General features: G+C 45.8%; 1 protein-coding gene across 1 annotated transcript in view; it reads left to right on the top strand.

Annotated features, from left to right (window-relative positions):
- The window catches only part of FH (fumarate hydratase), a 37,122-nt gene that overhangs the window by 4,310 nt on the left and 9,896 nt on the right, over positions 1 to 22,916 (top strand). The window contains exons 2-10 of the mRNA XM_015420725.1: positions 4,065 to 4,199; positions 5,529 to 5,639; positions 6,704 to 6,880; positions 8,687 to 8,869; positions 10,334 to 10,415; positions 13,986 to 14,189; positions 15,021 to 15,248; positions 16,699 to 16,826; positions 20,293 to 20,446. Of these exons, the coding sequence (XP_015276211.1) occupies positions 4,065 to 4,199; positions 5,529 to 5,639; positions 6,704 to 6,880; positions 8,687 to 8,869; positions 10,334 to 10,415; positions 13,986 to 14,189; positions 15,021 to 15,248; positions 16,699 to 16,826; positions 20,293 to 20,446 (1,402 nt within the window). The remainder of the gene's footprint in view (positions 1 to 4,064; positions 4,200 to 5,528; positions 5,640 to 6,703; positions 6,881 to 8,686; positions 8,870 to 10,333; positions 10,416 to 13,985; positions 14,190 to 15,020; positions 15,249 to 16,698; positions 16,827 to 20,292; positions 20,447 to 22,916) is intronic.

The raw sequence follows: 22,916 nt of genomic DNA, 5'->3' as shown, positions 1-22,916 counted from the left end.
CATTCTCCTTCGTTGAGCGACCGCCGGCATTCAAGTTGTGATCTGACAGCTGCATAAATGAGTTGGCTCTCTGGAGCCCTCCTTCCTGTTTGTGGTTGTTCAGTCGCACAGTCCAGTCCGACTCTTCGCGACCCCATGGACCAGATCCCGCCAGGCCCTCCTGTCCTCCACCGTCCTCTGAAGTTGGCTCAATTTCATGTTCGTTGCATCGATGACACTGTCTAACCATCTCATCCTTTGCCGTCCCCGTCTTCTTTGACCTTCAATCTTTCCCAGCATCAGGGTCTTCTCCAGTGAGTGCTCCCTTCTCATTGGGTGGCCAAAGTATTTGAGCTTCAGTTTCATTATCTGGCCTTCCAGGGAACAGTCAGGGTTGATTTCTTTCAGGATTGACTGATTTGATCTCCTTGCAGTCCAAGGGACTCTCAAGAGTCTTCTCCAGCACCATAGTTCAAAAGAATCTATTCTCCGGTGCTTGGCCTTCCTTATAGTCCAACTCTCGCAGCCTCCTTCCTGAGGGAAGACAAAAATGGGTGAGCCGGAGGCTAAAGAACTGCGAGCTGGCTCACACCGACTCTGCTTAGAGGGAACACTGCTCTGGAGCCCTCCTTCCTGAGCGAGGGCAAAAATGTTTGAGCCAGAGGCTAACAAATTGTGAGCTAGCTCACACTAACTCAGCTTAGAGGGAACACCGGCTCTGGAGCAGCAGCAGAACCAAGTTGGAGGCCAGTGCAGCACCTGGAAGACCAGTAAGGTGTTATTCGGGGCATCCGCTTTCCTGTGCGTCAGCCCCCCCCCCCATTTCACTCATTAGTAGCCTTGAACTGGTTATTTAGTTCTATGTTCAGTTTGTCAATTATTGCAGAAGGCTTTTATAACTGCGATTTGGGTATTGGGAGTCTCATTTTGGCATAACTTTGATAACTTAATCTTGTAAGAAAATGGACAGGCTCCGAACTAGAACCCAGCCCTTGCTAAATGTCAAGCACAGAACTGCATGAAAGACTAAGAGTAACCCAGGTTGGGGGAGTAAGGTTGCTTGATCCAGGTTGGGAAACTTCTGTCGATTGGGGCTGGAGCCTGGGGGAGACGGGTGTAATGCCATAGCGTTCACCCTCAAAACATTTTCTCCAGAGGAACTGATCTCTGCTTTCGTGTGCGTGCACGCAAACCCAGAATAAGAGACGACCCTCAAAAGGGTTGGGCAGATGCTTCAGAGCTTCTCGTACGCATGCTCCCGGACGAGCGGCACATGCGCACTCTTCCGCAGGGAAAGCCTCGCGCGGTAGTCTCGAGATGAGCTGTAATTCTGAGGGGTCCCCAGGTCCCACCCGGAGGATAGCATTCCTAGCCCAGCTATATGTCTATGGATGTCGAGGAAAATGCAAAGTCTAATACTGGGCACACAGTTCTGGATCAGTAGAACCCCCAGGGTTTGTTTTTGACCCTTCTGATTATGAAGCTGTGGTTAGAAGAAGAAAAGATTGGATTTATACCCTGCCCTTCACTACCCGTCTGATGCTTTTTTGCAGTTTTCTAAATTTTGTAATCCTAGTTCCTTTGCATTGCTTATTAGCTCTCTTATGCTGTTTGATTACATTTATACTGTGCAGTCCACCTTGAGTCTCAAGTTGAAATTGGTCAATAATGAAGTATAAAGAAAGAAAGAATAAAAGAAGTAATGGTAGGCTGACCACCACTGTACTCATCTCTCCCCACCCACCCCCAGTTTTATGGCTTGGGGCCTGGCTCTTCTGCTGCTCTCTCCAGCAGGTGAATTGAATCTCCAGCCTGTGTCACTTGAATGGCCTGCTGACCGCCACTGTACTCATTTGGCTCCCCCAATAAAAATTTTCTGGTTGTGGGCCCGAGTCTAAATACTTGAATGACGAGCTAACATTTGTTGGATCCCCAAGCATCGATATGTCTATGGATGTCGAGGAAAATCGGGGATCCAACAATTTGTTAGAACTGGGGATACACAGTTAGGGCAAGCATAATAAAGGGACTTCAAATAGATACAGGTCCAATGAATAGCTTTCCCGCTGGCGGGCTAAAGAAACAGTTGCGCGCCCAGTCTATGGGAACCAGGCAGAGCATTAGTCAAAACACAGGTGCAGTACTCATGGGAAAAGCACTAGCCAAGCATTACAGCATCTTCTCCCCCACACAACCTCCAGCAGTTATCTTTTGCATTCCAACGCAGGAGCAGGATGATAGAAACTAAGCCGGGTGCAACAGAGAAGGATATGTACACAGAGGTCACAGAAAACAGAATGGCAGCTTGCTGACAACGTTCCATTAAATCTTACTGATCTTCTGCTGTGACCCTCATGTTGTGGCGCAATGGACAAAGTTAATAGTTAAGAGGTAGAGGCACAAATACAGTTGAGTCAGTCTGAACTATGGCTTGGTAAACAGACAGCAGTTTGCCTTCCCTTCAGCGATGGGAGCCTGCTGTTCCCTCCGTGTGACTTCATGGGGGGTAAATGCTTCCCCATCTCTTTTTCCTTCTCCAGCTGGCATTTAAACATGTCTCCCCCTCTCTTTTCCAGATGGCATTTAAACATGTCTCCCCCTCCCTTCTCCTGCTGACCCACAGCCGCAGACCACCTGGGGAAGGCAAGAGAGCTGGGGGAGGCATTTTAAACATGCCTCCCCGTCGTCTCCAGCTGGAGAAGGGAGGAAAGATTGGGGGGTGGAGAAAGGAGGAAAGGTTGGGGAGATATGTTTAAATGCCTCCGTTTCCTCCTCAGCTAGCTTGCCCCGGAATTGCTGTATAGCAGCCGAATATATTTGGCTTTTGTAATGCGATATCTATTCGGGGAGGTATCTATTCAGGAAGCTGAATCTGATTTGGCTTCTGAGGAGCCCAAATAATGCTGTGTAGGCATTATATGGTTTTTTCCCGGCTCGGCTGAGCCGAATGCACATCCTTAATGATCATATGTGTTCTATACCTGTGAAGTTATGTACCAGCAAACAAAGTGAAGCATTTTATACAATTAGTGGCCTTATGCACTGCTTTGAGATTACTCAGCTCTCCCATTTATAAATGTCACATGCCGTTTGTGAGCTGGTCTCATTCTCTGTTCTCTGTGGCCAAGCAAGGTGACTTGAAGAGTTGGGCAGAAACTCCTGTCTAAGGCAGGTCTAAGGAAAATGCTTGCGGGTTATGACTGAGCAAGAGGTATAACATCTATGATTCCTTATTGTCACTTTGCAGATTCCTTCTTTTTTCCTTGCTACATTATGCTTTTTTGGTTAACTAATTATGAATTAGCATTTAGACTTCATAATTTGGCTTTCCCCTCACCTGATGGTGCCTGTGGGTGCCCTGGTGCCTGCTGACACTTTTTTTATTTCCGATATAAAGTGGTTTGTATTTGTACAATTATGTATTTGTACAATGGTGTCAAGGAAACATATTCTTTGCGTGAATTGGTTTATGGTCAGGTTGATGGTGGAGTGGAAGTTGCTGAAGGCCTGGTGAAATTTCTCCAGTGCTTCTGTCACCTGTGTCTAAATGATGAAAATGTCATCAGTAAATCTCAGGTGCAATAGGGATATTAACAGATGGGAGCTTTTTGAGGTGAGTGAATAGCTTATTTACTAGACTAAGGTATGTTCTAGTGAACACAAATGTCTGGATTCTAGCTGTTACGAGAACTGATGCCTCAGCTGTGGGATAATTTTAAAACAATTTGTTTATTTACTTTATTTATATCCCGCTTTTCTCCCCAGTGGGGACCCAAAGCAGCTTACATTGTTCTCCTCTCCTCTGTTTTAACCTCACAACAACCCTGTAGGCTACGCTGGGAGTGTGTGACTGACCCATGGTCACCCAGCAAGCCTCCATGGCTGAGTGGGGATCCCAACCTGGGTTTCCCAGATCCTAGTCCGACACTTTAACCGCTACCCCATGCTGGCTCTCAAATAAGAAAAAATGTGGCAGGGACTGCTAACATTCATCTGCAAGTCTCTGGTAATCCCCCCCCCCAAAAAACCCCTGATTTACTGGGAAAGTCCCTTTATTCTTAACTGTGACTTTGTTTTCTCCTCAGGCCAGTCCAGGCTCTTTTAGAATAGAATATGATACCTTTGGAGAACTGAAAGTTCCAAATGACAAATACTATGGTGCCCAAACGGTGAGATCCACAATGAACTTTAAGATTGGCGGTGCGACTGAACGGATGCCGGTAAGTAACTGACACTTAAAGGGATTGGGCCTGGGGCAGAGAGGCCAGGTGTTCCAGATGATGTTTTCCCCTCTTTCTCACTGTTTCCCTGAAATGAATTTTAGGAGTGTTCCTATATTCATTTGGACCTAGGTTAAGAGCAGCCTTGGGTAACAATGAAATTTCCTGCTGCTCACGCAAGAACTTTTAAGAGTCAGCATGCTAGACACACCCTGACCTGGATGGCCCGGGCTAGTCCAATCTTATCAGATCTCGGAAGCGAAGCAGGGTCAAGTCCTGGCTAGTATTTGGATGGGAGACCTCCAAGGAATACCGGGGTGTCACATGGAGGCAGGCCATGGCAAACCAACTCTGAACATCTCTTGCCTTGAAAACCCTTCGGGGTCTCCATAAGTCAGCTGTGGCTTGATGGCGCTTACCACCACCACCACCACATCCTGGACGCAGGCTCCCTATCTTCATTTCACTCTCTGCACTGTTCTGCATTTACCCGTGGTTGTTTTTAACCCTGGTTAAAAGGAACTTAACCCTATTACATTTTACCTCCTAATGTTTTTGGATTAACTCTGGAGTCCGACAGGGCTTTAAAAACAAACAAAATATTTATTATGTTTTCATGAATCAAAGCATCAGATGCATAGGAGTGTAAATCCATCAGGCCGGTTTATATAGATAACAGAAAACAGGACTGGGGGTGTTGGTGCAAAACAAGGCCCAATCTTTGTCTTCTGCCTCTGTAATGGCGTGCGGTTGGCTTGCTGCCCCCAGGCAAGCATTGAAGGCTGCCCGGAGTGCTTTTGCCCAGAGGGAGCGGAGTGCTGCTTCTGTTAGCCACCACTTCATGCTTGCTTTGTGTAGGAGGGCGTAGTGAGGAGAATCCCCTCCTACATGTACTTTTGCAAAGAGTTCCAGACCCTGGCGGCAGCTTTGTGACTGCAGGAAAGCACAAATTTGATTCTTCCTGTGTCTGCGAGACAGCTAATTGAGTTGAACTTCTCAGGAAGTCAGGATTTTACTTGCATTTTTAACCCTTTGAGCTACCCCTTCTTTTTGTTAGAGTAATGCTGAGTCATATGACTACATTTGTAACGTGATTGAGACTATTCTGTAATAGTTTAGTGTGAAATTGCTTGCACGCTTTAGATGTTTTTAGTTAGACTTTAGCCTGTGGAAGTGGATGTGTCAGTGGGAGGTAAGCTGGTGATGGGCACGGGATAGGGTTATCACTTTCTTCATTTGGCTGGCTGAAGGTCCATTGAGCTGGTGCTTCCTGTATTTGAGGTGTATATAAAAGTTCTCTCTTCTCAAGATTGCTCTTTTGAATTGTAGGTCCAAGTAATAAGAGCGTTTGGCATCCTAAAACGAGCAGCAGCCGAAGTAAATCAGGATTATGGTCTTGATCCAAAGATTGCCAATGCCATTATGAAGGCAGCAGATGAGGTATGGGTGTGTGCGTGTGTAGGTGTGGGTGTGTGGGGAGCACCTGATCTGACGCTCTCGCATAGAAATGTCATTGGGAAGTCTAGTTTGAGTTGCTTGTTTGAGGTAGATGGATTCTTTTCAATATCACAAGATATTTTATTTATTTATGCTCTTTATAGTCGGCCTTTTTCACTGGTTCTAAAGGCAGCTTACACAGAGTAAGTCAATAGGATGGGATACCCAGCAAACAGTGGAACATGGTTTGGAGTGGAGAAATCTGGAACCCACCAGAAATATGAAGCAGAGCTGAAATGAAGCACAAGTATTAACAGGACAAGTCATTTGATGCAAAAATCAGAGTGCAGTTGTGCTTCCTGCAACAGACAGAACGGACTGTACGCTGAAGTGTTCGGCATGTCCTGTATCAGTAACGTAGGAAGGAGGATAATGGGCCTTTGACTGATGCTGCTCTGGGATTTCCAGTGGACACAAGAAAAGATACTGTAGGTTATTTATCCATACAATCACAGTCAGCAATGCTGTTATCCTAGTCAGTGCTCTGTAAGCTCCACATTTCTTCTGCAAAGTCCTGTTGGGGAAGAATTTATGCAACACAAAGAAGATTGAAATGGTTAGAACTTGTTTTGACTAATACTTTCCTTTGACAAGCATTTGTCTGATAACAGGAAAGCAACTGAATCTGTAAATATGGGTGCTTTCACATATACTGAATAATCTACTGATAATTCACTTTCAGTGCACTTACACTCCCCAGCCTGTCTAGTCTTGCGTCTTTTCAAAATAAGTATGATGGCAAACACTTACATTATTTCAGTGCAACCCTTATATTATTCCAATGAGGTAGAACCAAATTGGGGGAGTTTGTCACAGAATGAAGGTAGCCAGCGTATTCTGTAATTAATTGTGGTAGGGATTTAAGTGTAATTGCACTTCTAGTGCAATTAAAGCCTGTGAAATCTGGCGTGATCTTTACCATCACAGTGACGTTAGCTCAGTAATGTATTGATTGTAACATAAAAACAAATAAGTAAGAATAATGTATATGCATATGTGTTTTGTAGGTATCGGAAGGTAAATTAAATGATCATTTTCCTTTGGTGGTGTGGCAGACCGGATCTGGAACTCAGACCAACATGAATGTCAATGAAGTCATCAGCAACAGAGCCATTGAGATGCTGGGAGGCAAACTGGGAAGCAAGGATCCGGTGCATCCAAACGATCATGTTAATAAAAGCCAGGTCACTATGCAGTTTTCAAGACGTTCTTGCTGTGTGTTTCCATCAGATGTGGGTTCTAAGAGTTCAGAATAGTTCTCAGATTGGTTTCATTTGGCAGGCATTCAATACACAAGGTGTTTCACACACAAAAAATCCTTCATTTTTGATATGAACAAATGAATCAGCAATGTTCTATAAGGAGAAAGGGGCAAGAAAAGAATGCTGAGGTTTAAAAGGCAGCTGGTAGGGAAGTGAGAATAGCAGACCACTGGGTAAGCAGAGCTAGGGGGAAAATGACAAAGGGAGAGCTGTGGGTTCAGATTAAGAAAGAAGGTCAGACCAAAGTAAAAGTAGATAAAGGGAAGTTGTGAACACAAAGAAGGCTGGAAACACATGGGGAACGATAGGGAAGAAACCACAGCATGATAGGGAGTTCCAGGTTAGGAACACCCAGCTCCCAGGCCACCAAACTGTTGATACAACAATTTTTTTGGCCCTTCCAACAGTTGGGAACCTGTCCCCAGGCTGGGCACCGAGCAGCATGAACCGTTAAAAAAAAAAAAAAAAGATTAAAGAAATCACTAAGTGACCATTATCTCCTTAGCACTGTATACTGAGCAATGAACAACACTAAAATACATATCATGTTAAAACAATTCCAGCCATTTAAAAAACAAATTAAAAACCAATCACAAATGAAATTAAGCATCTTGGGGCGATCACAGAAAGGAATAGCAGTGGCTGAGTGAGCTGGAGGCTTGGGGAAGGGGACATCAATTAAACACTTCAGGTTTTGACACACCAGGGTGAAGGTGACATATAATCGTCTGCTCCTTGTCTCCAGTCTAGCTTTGAAATTTTATGCCAAGGGGGTGTGCGTACACGGAGCTGTTGTCAGATCCCTATCATTGGGAGGAGTGGTGGGGTGGGGATCCAGTAGGTTCATGGGACTGCTTTTGAAGACCACCTCGGAGCTTTCAAAATGCAGCAGCTGTACAAACTGCTGGGAACGTACCTCACCTGTCTTGGACTACTCTTGCTGCCAACTCATTTCCAAAACCATTTCACAGTGGTGGCTGTCATCTTTAAAGTCTTGAATGGTTTTATGGCCAGGGTACTGAAGGGACCACCTGCCTCCATCTGAGCCTGTCCGCCATTTATGATGTTTGGCGGAGGCCTTTCTTTGCCCTCCTGTGGCAGTCCTCTCCCAGCCCTGGTCAGATGTAGAGCCTGGACTTTCTGGTTTTAGGGTCCAGGTGAGAACTTGACTGCTGAGCCTCTCCATTGAAGAGATGTCCTTCTTTTGAATGTTTAACTTTGGTTAGTGATTTGTTTTTATTTGATTTGATTTGTTCAACTGATATCCTGCCTATCCTGCAGGCAGGCTCAGGGCTATCTTGTAAGGTATTATATTTTGACAGCTATATTGTAAGGTGTTGCGAGTTTTATGGGACTTTAATTCTTGCTTTATTTGCATGAGCTGCCTTGGAAACTTTGGCTGAAAGACAGCTGGATATCAGTATTTCAAATAATCATTTCTGTTGTTGTGAATGGCCCCTCCTTTTTGTTTGTGACATTTTATGCCAAGCTCAGATTGATGTGATTTGGTCCCTCCATCTTGCGTGGACTCTCTCTTGCATGTTATGGCACTTTAGCCCTATTCTTTACCATTTGTACATACGTAAGACTGAAAAAATCTGCCAGTTGAGGCTAATGACATCATGCATCGGGTAAAGAGGGCTGTAGTATCATAAACCGTCTACTACAATATACTTACTACTATTTAAGATTTTCTGTATAACCAGTTTTATTTTTGATTTTACTCAGAGCTCAAATGACACGTTTCCAACGGCCATGCATATTGCTGCTGCCCAGGAAGTCCATGAAGTGTTGTTACCAGGGCTGCAGAAGCTTCATGATGCCCTTGATGCCAAGGCCAAAGAATTTTCCAAAATTATTAAAATTGGACGTACTCATACTCAAGATGCTGTTCCTCTGACCCTTGGGCAGGTACTGACTCACTGAACATTGTACCTTGGATGAACCTGTTATCAACTTGTCAAGATTTGCAATTCTTATTCTTAAGGCACAGGACTCAGGGGAGGGGTTGGGGCTCAGTGGCAGAGCCTCTGCTCTGTGTGCAGAAGGTCCCTGGTTCAATCCCCAGTATCTCCAGTTAAAGGCCCCCCCCCCCCCCCCCCCCAATCACAGAGCTTATTTAAAAAGGAAAATTGGAATTGCACTCTGGCCTATCATTGTCATTTATGCCTGTAGTGTGTGGTGCTCTGAAACACCTGTGCATTGCTTGGGTGCACCTGCTTAGTCACACTCCATGACATTTGCAAGCCTGCATAAAAGGGGAGAAAAATCCTCAGAACTGGGAATTGGACAGCAGTTAGGTGGAATACGTGATTCTTTGATCTGCACACTTACTCCCCTGGAATTGCATATTTTTGTGTCTGGTTGTGGATTAAAAGAAGGCCCACCCCAAAGCCGCCTTGATTCCATCAGGAAAGGGAAGTATTGGAGCAGAGGATGTCAGATCTGCTAGTCCGCGGCTCGTCCTGAAAGACACAGGCCACTCTGAACAACATCTGGGGCGGAGTGGAAGAGCATCTTGGGGCGATCACAGAAAGGAATAGCAGTCGCTCACTTAGCTGGAGGCTTGGGGAAGAGGACACCAAATAGACACTTCAGGTTTGGACACACCAGGGTGAAGGCGTCCTTTAATTGTCTGCTCCTTGTCTCCTGTCTAGCCTTGAAATTTTATGCCAAGGGGGTGTGAGTACAGGGAGCTGTTGTCAGATCCCCAACATTGGGAGGAGTGGTGGGGTGGGAATCCAGTAGGGCCATGGGTGGGGCCTGGTGACATCATCACCCTGAACAGAATAACATAAATATTAATGGGATTTTTTGTACCACGTGGTGCGTGTAGATATGTGTGTCACTATTTGTCTGGCTTTGAAGAGATGGGCTATTCATCAGACTGCAAAAGTTGCATGGAAATTAATGGAGAGCCAGTTTGGTGTCGTGCTTAAGTGTGCGGACTCTGATCTGGGAGAGCCGGGTTTGATTCCCCCACTCCTCTACTTGCACCTGGCTGGATGACCTTGGGCAAGCCGTAGCTCTGATAAGAGCTGTCCTTGAAAAAGAGCCCTTTCTGTCAGAGCTCTCTCAGCCCCACTTACCCCACAGGGTGTCTGTTGTGGGGAGGGGAAGGGAAAAAGAGTTTGTAAGCCGCTCTGTGACTCCTTTGGGTTGTGAAGGGTGGGGTATAAATCCAATCTCTTCTTCTTCTATATGTTACATGTAAAAAGTAGTGGAGACATTGTTGCCAAGTCGCTGCCTCCTGTTCCTAGCTTACATGTGTGGTAGTTACCAGAAGTGGAATGCATACAAATCTTAGAAGGAGCCATGTACTGTATTTGTAGTGTGGTGCGCTGTCAGCTCTCCATTCCTTTTAATCTTTATTAGTCCTTTGGTTTAATGAAGTGTGCCTGTGTTCTTCCATCAGAGATGTTGCAGGGCATAAGGGGTATGGGTCCAAGTGAGACGGGTAAGATCGAAAACTGTATGGGGAAGACTGAGGGGTGTTGCCAGCTCTGAGTTGGGAAATACCTGGAGATTTTGGGCATGGAGCCTGGAGAGGGTGGGGTTTTGGGAAGGGGAGGGATCTCAGCTGGGTACAATGCCATAGAGTTCACCTTCCGAAGCAGCCATTTTCTCCGGGGGAACTGATCTCTGTAGTCTGGAGATAAGTTGTAAAACTGGGGTGGGGGGGTGGCTCCAGGCTCCCTCTGAAGGTTGGCAGCCTTGGTGTCAGTGTGATAATTACAAACATGTGAGTTTCCTGACTTATGTTTGCCTATAAATGGCTTAGAAATTATTTGCTGCATAGTAAGAGGGAAGTACTCTGCACCTCTGCGGAGTGTTTGCAGCTTTGTACCTCAAAGAAGAGATTAGTTTTGGCTCAGGTTTGTTTAGATCAGAGTCCCCAGCGTGGTGCCCATGGGCACCATGGCCCCCACCGACACCTTTTCTGGCGCTCACCAACTGTTTGTAGTAAGCGGGTGGGGACAGGTAGGGATTTTGACTATTGGAGATTTGATTGGCTGTGCAGATTTTTTCAAATGTTGTTTTTTGGCGGCAGCTGCCACTACAGCACAAGGATCTACACTGTGTGACTGAAGGTCAGCTCTTAAGCAACCATTTTGTGGCTGGCTCCGCCTCCTGCAGCAGCCATTTTGTGGCTGTGCCCACCATGCCGTGTCAGAGTTCAAAATGTGCCTGCAGGCTCAAAAAGGCTGGGGACCCCTGGTTTACATCCTCCCTTATTTTTCCGTAATAGGTGGTAGTGCTTAAGATTAGCCAAGATATTATGCCCCCTGAGCCTTTCGCAGTGAAGGCCTGCTTTTTCCTGTACTGCAAGGGCCAGAATTCACACCTGCCTGAGCATTATGAGTCTTTAGTCCTTCAGCCCTAATGCCAAATTTTGGGGGAGGGAGAACGGGAATTTGACGGGGGTGAGGCACTGTTGAGTAAGAGGCACTCTGTGCATGCTCAGAGGCAAGTTGCAGCAAGGTGACTCTCAGGGACTGATTAGAAAGGGGTAACAGGGGCATGAAGCCAGGTGTTCACTTTTCAGTTCCTGTCCCCCCCTCTGTGGCCTAACTGACTCCTCACTCAGGTTTCCCACTGCCGACAGAGGTGGCAACCCCAAAACAGGGTAAGTCTCACTCCAGTTTTCTGCCTCATGTTCTCACTTGCCACTGGATATTAATGAGGAAACAAATAAGAAAGAAGCAAAAGGCCCACAAGGGGAAAAGCGATGAGACAAAGCAGATGAGAGTCAATTGGATAAGGATGGGATTAATTGACTAACTGTAATCACTGTTCCTTTCCACTGAGCAAAAACTGCTTGCGTTTCTTCCCTGATATCGCTGCTACTAGGAAGTCACTTGCCCTTGTTTAAAAAAGAAAGCTGGGATTTTGAATGGGGAGCTATGACATATTTTTGAGGGCCCTTTCCCATTGTCATACACAGGCTGTCCATGGATATGGCCACTTGAAGCTTCACTTTATTTTCCCCAAAGGTTCCTCAAATATACTTTGGGCTTAGTATTATAGTGTGTTCCATCACTGAGCTCTAGGTGCAGGGACAGATCCTGATTATCTCCTGATCTGAAGATTTAAAATAATCATGCAGAATGTCAGCATATGAGGTAAACTAAGCCAGGACAATAGAAGAAAAAGCACCCCCCCACAGTCTGCCCTTTAATCACTGTTTAAATTCTTCCTGTATCCTTTTCCTCCTGATACATTTTCTCCCCAGCCCAGTTTGCTTCTTTTGACTTCTGCTAATTCCCCCTCCCCTTTAGAATTGTTGCACTTGCACCAATTAGGTGTTCAGCTTTTTAGCCTGACCATTCCTAGGCAAGAAGTAACCTAGGCGTTTTCAGTTCCGGCCTCTTGTTCTTAAGCTCACTCCCCTGGTTTTTTAAAATTTACTGTTTGGCAATAAACTAAAGCCCTCCTTGTATCACTGCCCCCTTATGCCACAGGCCTGATTGGATGATGTGGGTCTCAGTGGCAAACTGCTTGGGAGCCAATCTTGTCAAGAAACTGGTTTTCCTACACAGTTTCTTGTTTAAGGCTTCAAGATTGGTTCGGGCTTTCGGCACAGAAAAACAGCCTGGTGAAAAGGCCTTGCAAAAGAAAGATTTTTTCCTTTGAAACAAAGCAGGCTGTCAGAAGCTTCAGAGACACATTAGCCCAGCTGCCGGTCATCCCATTAGGCCTGGTAACTCCAAGGACATGAGATAGGGCATTCCATTGTGTTAGCACCTGAGATCACGGGTGGGAGGCAGGTGTCTGTTCAGTTGAACCCGACACAGCTGCAGAACAGAGGGTTAATTGATAAGCCCCTTTGATTAGCCAGATCATCACTTTCGCAACAGATCTGGTGGTTAGGTTACATCATTTGCCTTTCACCTGAGTGGCTAATTAGAATCAGGCCAACTCCGCCCCGGCCCATAAAGTAAAGGTTTTCATTCTCCTTCTTGGCTACATGGCAGAAGTGATATGCTACCAGCCAGGAGAGCTGAGCGTGTTGGGTTTAAGAACGCCAGCCTCCAGGTGGGACCTGGGAATCCCCTGGAATTCCATCTCCAGATTACAAAGATCAGTTACCTCAAGAGAAAATGGATGCTTTGGAGGGTGGACTCTGTGGCATAGTACCCCACTCAGGACCCTGTCCTCCCCAGGCTCCATTCCCAATTATCCAGGAGTTTCTCGACATGATCAGGCAACCCTACCCCCATCCCCTGCTGGTGGGCAGGGGGGACCTGGCAGCCCTAGGTTTTTAGCCTGCTGCAGGCCTCTGCTTTTAGCCGCTGTGTTCATGACCACTGTGCTGGGCCCCAGGCCACTGCCTCAGGTGCTTGCTGCGACTGACCCTCTGCTCGGATGAGCCTGGACGGTGCCTTGTTTGATGGGTTTTACTGTCCAGAAACTTTGTCTTGAACTTTGAAGCTTGGTACCTTGAAGGCATGAGTTTGCTGTTGGATAATATCTGAAATCTTGAACCATTGTCTGTAAAAGGGCTTAGATAAAACTTTTAGTTTTGTTATTTTACCCTCACTGTTCGCTGCTCTGCTTTGAGTATTTCTGCACAATTTTAAATTAATCACTTTAACGATATTCTTGTGGAGTTCTTGAATTCAGGAGGCTTCAGTCTGATTCCAGTGCTTTAGCCCTCATTGGTAGTCCTACAGCTACCTGAGTAATTATTTGTGAAACTCACCTTGAAGGCATCCAACCTTGCACGGGTGACTTTCTTGACTTTAGTTCTAGGAGGGCCTGAGCCTTTGTCCCTCGGTCTCTGGCTATCTGGATAGTAGGAGGGGACTGGTGACAGCTCCGCCCTGAGGTCTGAGGACTCACACTTCAGCCTTCTTTGGTGGTTTGCCCCGCTTGGCCAGCCCCATATAGACACTCCTGCCTTGGTTTGGCAGCTTGGGCTTGAAGTCTCTCAACGGATCTGCTGACCAATGGGCTATAAAGATTTTAAGAAGTATGTAACTAATAATACTGATTTATTGAGTCGTCATATTTTTGTTTCTCTTAGGGCTGCCTTTTGTTTCTGCTCCAAACAAATTTGAAGCGCTTGCTGCTCACGATGCTTTAGTCGAGCTGAGTGGGGCAATGAACACCGTGGCTTGCAGCCTGATGAAGATAGCCAACGACATCCGTTTCCTGGGTTCTGGACCACGCTGTGGTCTAGGGGAGCTAATCTTGCCTGAAAATGAACCTGGAAGCAGTATTATGCCAGGTAATATAGCATGTGAAGGTTGACCTTGCTTTGGCACAGCAGTGTAACAAAACGAAGGTCCCGGGTAGGTTCAGGACATTCCCCAGTGACTCACATGCGATGTGAGGGGCTGTGGCTCAGTGGTAGAGCCTCTGCTTGGCATGCAGAAGGTCCCAGGTTCAATCTGCAGCATCTCCAGTTAAAACGGATCAGGAAATAGCTGATGTGGTGGTGCGTGTAGATATGTGTGTCACTATTTGTCTGGCTTTGAAGAGATGGGCTATTCATCAGACTGCAAAAGTTGCATGGAAAATAATGGAGAGCCAGTTTGGTGTCGTGCTTAAGTGTGCGGACTCTGATCTGGGAGAGCCGGGTTTGATTCCCCCACTCCTCCACTTGCACCTGGCTGGATGACCTTGGGCAAGCCGTAGCTCTGATAAGAGCTGTCCTTGAAAAAGAGCCCTTTCTGTCACAGCTCTCTCAGCCCCACCTACCCCACAGGGTGTCTGTTGTGGGGAGGGGAAGGGAAAAGGAGTTTGTAAGCCGCTCTGTGACTCCTTTGGGTTGTGAAGGGTGGGGTATAAATCCAATCTCTTCTTCTTCTATATGTTACATGTAAAAAGTAGTGGAGACATTGTTGCCAAGTCGCTGCCTCCTGTTCCTAGCTTACATGTGTGGTAGTTACCAGAAGTGGAATGCATACAAATCTTAGAAGGAGCCATGTACTGTATTTGTAGTGTGGTGTGCTGTCAGCTCTCTATTCCTTGGGCTTGAAGTCTCTCAATGGATCTGCTGACCAATGGGCTATAAAGATTTTAAGAAGTATGTAACTAATAATACTGATTTATTGAGTCGTCATATTTTTGTTTCTCTTAGGGCTGCCTTTTGTTTCTGCTCCAAACAAATTTGAAGCGCTTGCTGCTCACGATGCTTTAGTCGAGCTGAGTGGGGCAATGAACACCGTGGCTTGCAGCCTGATGAAGATAGCCAACGACATCCGTTTCCTGGGTTCTGGACCACGCTGTGGTCTAGGGGAGCTAATCTTGCCTGAAAATGAACCTGGAAGCAGTATTATGCCAGGTAATATAGCATGTGAAGGTTGACCTTGCTTTGGCACAGCAGTGTAACAAAACGAAGGTCCCGGGTAGGTTCAGGACATTCCCCAGTGACTCACATGCGATGTGAGGGGCTGTGGCTCAGTGGTAGAGCCTCTGCTTGGCATGCAGAAGGTCCCAGGTTCAATCTGCAGCATCTCCAGTTAAAACGGATCAGGAAATAGCTGATGTGAAAGGCCTCTGCCTGGGACCCTGAAGAGCTGCTGCCAGTCTGAGTAGATGATACTGACCTTGATGGACCAGGGGTCTGATCCATTGGAAGGCAGCTTCATGTGTGTTCAAAATGGAACAGTCCTGCTTATTTGAAGAGAGCAACTGTATACCATAAAGTTATTGTGAATTACTCATTATAGCACAACTTTGTCTGTCTATTCTTGTGGTCAGACATACACGTTTGTAAAACTACTTTTCTTGTAGGAACATGCAGCAGTAGGCAGAACAGGATCTCTGTTTTTAGCTTCACTGTTGCCATCATAACAGTCTTTAATTTAAAATTTTGGGCTTGTAAGCTGCATCTATTGATAAAAACATATCTCTAGATGTTTCGCCAGCGAAACATCTAGAGAGATAAGCTTTTATCAATGAACACTGATTACACGCCCAAACATTTTAATTAAATATTGTTAGAGATCTCTTTTGTTATGAATGCATTGGGGGTTAGACCCAGCCAACTCTTCTGCTAATGAAAAAAGGAAGGAGGGGTCTTCTTTGCCTGCAAAGAGAGGCTATGCTGAGAATGATGGGACTTGTACAGAAGCCATGTGGGATGGCAGCTGTAATATGGAAGGGAATAATGTGAGATTGCATGAAAAAGCTGGCTGGATCCAAACCCTTACATGGAAGTTTTGGTTCTGTACTTCCGAGTTCTCTGGACAGGAAAGTGTAAGAATAGGGAGTAAATAAAATGGGTTGAGTCCTCTGTAATCTTGGATGGGGAAGGGAGGAGACTCATGCAATACTAACATGTTCAGTATTTATAGACCTTTCAGTTATGCAGCATGAATTAGAGAAGAATTAGTTTTAGTTGCAGACAGTTAACATAATGTAGATAATTGCAGAGTTGCCAAAATTTCAGTAATTGCCACAGGTACCTGACTATAGTTAGCTGGCACAAAAGTAATTTATGTCTTTGAATCTGAGATCTGAAAACGATGATGACTATGGGCATCTTGCTTTCATTATTTGTATCCAATCATTTCTCTCTCGCTCTCTCTTAAAAAACTGTCATTTTTATTCAGAAGAGCTGCCTGGGTTAAAAATAGTTTTTCCTTTTTTTCGCTCACCTTGATCTGTTATTCTTTGTTATTGGTTATTTCTTCTTTAATAAAAAATAAACTAAAAAAATAGAGACTCAGGAAAATAGTCTTTAAAATTAAATTTAAAAATTAATGTGAGGAATCTTTTTTCTCCTGTAGGAAAAGTGAATCCTACTCAGTGTGAGGCCATAACCATGGTGGCAGCTCAGGTGATGGGAAACAATGTCGCTGTTACAGTTGGAGGCAGCAATGGCCACTTTGAGCTGAACGTCTTCAAGCCCTTGATTGTAAGTTGGAAGCCCTGATGATATCGACTAGATGGCACTTGGCTATTTCAGTAGATATTTGGCTTAAAGAATACTGATGATACTAGATGGTTGAATTGTGTGTTAGATTCCTGTGTAAGTACTTACCTTAATACTTGACTTGTCTGCAGCATTTCAATACAACTTCTTATAGACATTATAGTAACCTTGTCACTATCTGGAGCAGAGCAAAGGTAGGTGACTTGTCACTATCTGGAGCAGAGCAAAGGTTTGAACTGGAATTCTTCCATTTCCTCCTGTGGATAAAAGACTCTTCATATTGTGGCCCATTAGCTGTTCACTATTCACTTCTGCTTCGCATAGTAATGTTTTTTAAATATGCAGTATTTGGCAGTAGCACAGATCACCACTTTTATTTTTTATGTCTTCAAACAGAGGCTTAGGGAAGGATAGACAATATCTGGTGAACTCTCACAAGTTGTGCTGAACAGGTTGCCCAGGTGGAAGGCCTTCATTACCCTTTCCCCCCTCACCACAACTGGTAGAATGAATTACGCAGAACCAAGAAATGTGCAGCTTATTGTGCAGAAATGTCATTGTGCAAATAAATATGGGTGTGGTGATAGGGGGAAGAGTGGTGGTGAAAGTTAAGATAATCAAGAACAGGGAGGGTGTGGCTGTGAGCCCGAGGCTTTTCTCCTTGCCATTCCTTCTCTCAATCAGAGATACCCAGGTTGCCATGATGATAATGGAGTACCATTGCTGGATGCAGCATACCAGATCTTATCTTGAGTGAGCAAATTAATTTGGCATGCATGTCTGAAATGTGGCAACATGTGTGTGTGTTAATCTATCCCAGCTATGTGTCAGCTAGCTGCCATTTCTGTGTAGTCTACCCTTCCCTGTTCCCGCTTGCTTGCGGCTCAGCAGCTTGCTGTAAACATGCCAGGGAGACCGTGGGAACTAGACGCCGTTATCAGTCTGGCCTTGTGAGGTAGGGTGGGCTTGCGGTCCACATTTGGTGTGAATCTTTCTGCTCTCGGGCTATCCCGCGACTCTCCCGCTCATTATGTAATCTCCCACCGGGAGTCTTCCCGCGCACGCGCTCAAAGTTCATTTGCTTAGCTAGTTGCCTTGCCCAGCTATATGTATTGGGATGTTCCCGCCTTCTAGTTATTCCTAACAATAATCCTGTGGACATGGTACCAGTCTTGTACACTAATAAAACATAACGCTGCTTAGGAAACGTGTGTGAAGAGTTACTTGCTGTGGAACCTGAAACTATGTCTTTTAGGTTTCTCAATGCAGCAGTGGGCTAGACCTAGTGAGCAGAGAGGTGGGTTTCCTATAGATCATTTCCAAGTGGCTTGTCCACCAATGACGATTTTCAGACCCCGTTGCTGTACCGTCCATCCTGATGCCCTGCAGGGTCTCTGCCTTCATCAGCAGAGGTGGTGTTGAAAACTCCTAGGCTGATTGTCCTGGAGGACCTCCATCTATGCCTCCCAGAACAGCTCAGGATGACAAGCCTGTTGTGATGACCATGATTTGTATCAAATGGTTGCTGTCTTGATTTGGTGTTCGGTACTGGACAAGAAGGAAGTGCTCTATTTGTGAGGGGGCTTGGTATAGTTCCTTTGCCATGTACAGATCTCTAGCTTGGGAAGTTTACTCTCGTGGACCTCAGCCTCTGCGGGGATGGTGTGACAGACAGGTGAGTGGAAAGCCGCCACTCAGCCAAGCCCATGGGGGGGGGGGCCCCTGCTCCAGCATCTACTCACCTGTCAGAGGGGGGAATGGAATGCTGGAGGGGAAGTACAGCAGGAGTCAGTTCAGTTCTGCCTCAGGTTCTGTGAAAAAAGGCAGACCGTTTGAAGGGTCGCTTTTCCCGGTAGCACGGCAGTGTGGGAGAGGACAGAGTTGCCGGTTGTGAGGCCTGTCTCTGGTGACAAGCAGCCCTCGTGCAGTTTCTCGGAAAAGGGCTGGCTGATGTGGGTGGAATCCTGAGTGTGTGAAAGGATCTGGCCTAGTGTCAGCACAAGCCTTGTTTGAACCTGAAAGCGTTTAAAATGCTTTCAGACCACACTCTGAAGCCATAACTAGCTTTAAATTTCTGTGCTTCAGCCAAGTTTCTCCTTTGACTATCTGGAGACCTGTGCTGCTGATCTTTAAAAACAGCCTGTATATAAATAAATCTTTATTTACATACAACTCCTGCCTGGGTGATCTCTGTGTTCTTGCTCACCACAAAACTTAACTCATGGCAGCAAACCCAAAGCCTTTACCCTTGCCTACCCCAAGAATATCCTATAGCGGAGGGGAAGGGTTGCAGTGCTAAGCAAACCTGGTTCCCCAGAATCATCAGAGGCTGCGTGGGTCCCCCCATTTCCAGGAAAGGGCCTGTCGCAGGTGGGGACTAGAGCTGTCTGCTCAGAGACTGATAGACTAATGGATTTGACGACATCTTCCAGGCATTTGTTAGCCACACCCAGACATGCTTTGATTTGTGTTCTTGGATATGCCGTTGAATATGGGACAGTGAATTGGAAGGGACAGACAAAGCGGTGATGGAGGAAAAGACATGCCAGTGTCTTCTGAACATATCCTGGAGACTATTTTAACGCTCATTCTATGGTAGTGATGGTGGTGAAGAGAGCTTGTTTGTCCACTGCCATTGTAGACGTGTAGTCCTGTTCAGCATAGCTTTTTCCAGTGGTGAAAAGCCAGTGTCTTTGAGGTTTGTTTTAAAAAATTACTGTTTGCTGTCTTGGATATCCAGATGAGAGGAAAAAATAGGTTGCAGAATACAGCCTTTTGAGTATGAAATGTGTACTGTTTTGCAGTCTCTGAAATACCCTGTTAATTAGTTATGGTGGGAAATCGAAAGTTTTAAGGTGTCACATTTTAAGCCCATTTTCCACTTTCAGGAGCCCAGTCCACAGGAGAAAGTGTTTAAATTTTGAGGCACTAGCAGCAAAATTCTAAGCATCTGGGCTTTTTTCAGCCATGGTTTTTAAAATAAATTTGCATCATAAATATCGTAAAATCAGGATTCCCAGATTACTGTCCTTCAATCTTGAAAGTGTTAAAATTACACCCATGGAGAAACCAAGTAATCATTTATTGAGGTCCCTGCCTTCCATTGCTACAGTTGCCATAACAGATTTCCTTACATAGTAAGGCTACGAAAAATGTCTGGCATTTTCTCATTTTGCTTCTGCTTTCCTTTGATTGATATTTTGTGCTGAATATTCTGAAGCTGTTCTCAGGTTGTTATTCTTGCTTTAGAAAAATGGTTTAGATACTCTACAAATGGATTTTTTTCTGCTACACTTCCAGTGCTATTGAAACAAAATCACTTCAAACAGACTGGCGTCCTTTTCATACTGCACAGAAATGTACTTTTTTGTTTAATAGGCCGTCCTGTTCAGTGAGCTCCCCTAAGATGACGTCATGTTGAATTTTAATTGCTTCCTATTTTATTTAGATTAAGAACGTGCTGCATTCTGCTAAGCTCCTCGGAGACGCTTGCGTTTCTTTTACTGACAACTGTGTGGTAGGAATCCAAGCCAACAGAGAGTGTATCAACAAGCTACTGAGTGATTCACTGATGTTGGTGACGGCCCTGAATCCCCACATAGGTAAGTCTCCTGCAGCCTGTCTGGAATATCCTGCGCTTAAAAATAAGTACAGATGTTTAAAGAGTATGCTTGAGCAGATGAACAGACACCAAGAATGAAGTCCAGTTACTTGGGGTGGAAGGGGAGGTGGGGTCAGGCCCCTGGGGAGGGGCTGTGGCTCAGTGAAAGAGCAAATGTTTTGCATGCAGAAGGTCCCAGCCAAGAGCCACCATGGCCCCCCCAATATGACCCTGATCCAAACGAAATATAACATATCAGGTGGCTTGCTGTTACTATGAATCTATAGTAATAAAACAATCAGCCTGTCTGTCCATCGTTTATTTATTTTACTTCTATACTACCTTTCTCCCCAATGGGGAACTAAAGCAGCTTACATTTTTCTCCGCTCCATTTTATCCTCACAACAGTGCCATGAGGTAGGTTAGGCTGAGGGTGTGACCGACTGGCCCAAGGGTACCCAGCCAGCTTCCCTGGCAGAGTGGGGATTTGAACCTGGGTCTCACAGATCCTGGCCCTACACTTTAACCACTACACCACCACCCTGGCAGGGATAACTCATCAGAGAGTAAAACCAGAAGACTCAGAATTGACCACCAGCTGCAGGATGATTATGGGAGTTCCAGGGCCAAAATGGGAAGGTATAGGAAAATCCTAGGCCACATGAGACAACCCACCAGCCCCCATGTTATTGGCAATGGAAGTGAAGGGTCTCTGTTTGTGGCAGGAAGAACTCAGAAAATAATGCTGCATGTTTGAAAACTGGCCACCAACCCCAGAACGATGTTGGAAATTGCAGTGCTAAGAGTGAAGGGAAGCAGAACACCCCGAGCCAGCTTACCTTCACAACAGGCAGCAGGTCACAAGAGAGCTTTTCAGCAGCCTGGCATGTGTCTCTAAGACTCAGATCCCCAACCTGCCAGAGAAGGCTGCTGGGTGACACACTCTCAGCCAGACCTATTTCTCAGGGCTGTTGTGAGGATAAAATGGAGGACAGAAGAACAATGCAGCTCTGGGTCTCCGTTGGGGAGAAAGACTGGGTATGGTATTTGTGATAAAACTAAGTTTAATGACATTTAATAGATTACATCGTTTGTCAGATAGCAAAGTAGCCTTTACAAAGGGCTATCAGATCTTCCACGAGCACAGTAATAATGATAACAACCCAGTGCCTGAACTGGGAGTTCTAACTTTTGTTTTGCATGTATAACCACTAGAACAGATTAATGTTCCATTACCAGGCATGGAAAGGGTGGAAGATGAAGGAAATCCATCTTCGATGTGGTCTCTGTGCTTCACACCGATGGGATCTAGTGCACACACGCTGGATCGATCGGCATTGTAGCAAGCTCTTTTAACGGATTTTCGCAACCAGACCTCAGGCATGCGCAGGAACCCCACCACGCATGCCCAGAGGGGAGGGGGCGGACATCCCGCCAGTTCCTTTCTTACCGCCGCGTTGGAAAGACCTTTTTCTTTGTCGGTCTGATTGGTTCGCATGTTTTGGCTTTTTGCCTCACGACTCTTTGGATTTTTTCCTCAGTCGTCCTCCCAACCCTCAGGTCATTCAAACCCCAGTCGTTTCCACCCCTGTCGTTCCACCAAGACCTTTAACTGGTCAACAGGACACTCCTGTCCAAATGCCACACCAGGAGTCCTCTGATTCAATGGAAGAGAATTCCGATACCGAAGCATCTGAGGCTCACACCTCCCCTGACCATAAGTCTCCTAATCAGGCTGTCGCTGATGATTTGCTCATCTCTCCATCTGACAATCCCACGTCATACACAGATCTTGTAAAAAGAATGGCCCATTCCCTAGGCCTCTCTGTCGTTGAGCAACACCCGCAGGTGACGGATGCGGTTTTTGACATCATGCAGCTTGATACATCTTCCACTCCGGCATTACCCATGTCCACTGTCCTTTTGCAAGCTACAAAGGCACCATGGGAGAAACCTTCGTCAGCCCCGGTGTCGACAAGACGACTGGACCATACGTACAGAGTCCAAGAGACAGGGGCCGAATTCCTATTCTCCCATCCTCAACCAAACTCTATGGTTGTAACATCCTCCTCAAAATCTAAACGAACACACTCTGCACCTTCAGACAGAGAAAGTAAAAAATTGGACGCCTTCAGCAGACACTTCTATTGCACCGGAGCGTTGGGTGTCAAAACCACTAACTATCTGGCCTGCATGAGTGTCAGCAAGCTGCCATTCTGTTTTCTGTGACCTCTGTGTACATATCCTTTCCCTGTTGCACCCGGCTTATTTTCTATCATCCTGCTCCTGCGTTGGAATGCACAAGATAACTGCTGGAGGTTGTGTGGGGGAGAAGATGCTGTAATGCTTGCCTATTGCTTTTCTCATGAGACCTGCACCTGTGTTTTGTCTGATGTTCTGCCTGGTTCCCATGGACTGGGCGCGCAACCGTTTCATTAGCCCGCCAGCGGGAATGCTATTCATTGGATCTG

Source organism: Gekko japonicus, unplaced genomic scaffold (genome assembly GCF_001447785.1).
Source record: "Gekko japonicus isolate JY-2015 unplaced genomic scaffold, Gekko_japonicus_V1.1 scaffold438, whole genome shotgun sequence".
In the NCBI taxonomy this organism is placed as follows: Eukaryota; Metazoa; Chordata; class Lepidosauria; order Squamata; family Gekkonidae; genus Gekko; species Gekko japonicus.
Note: the sequence above shows the minus strand (reverse complement) of the source record. Positions and strands in the feature narration are given on the sequence as shown.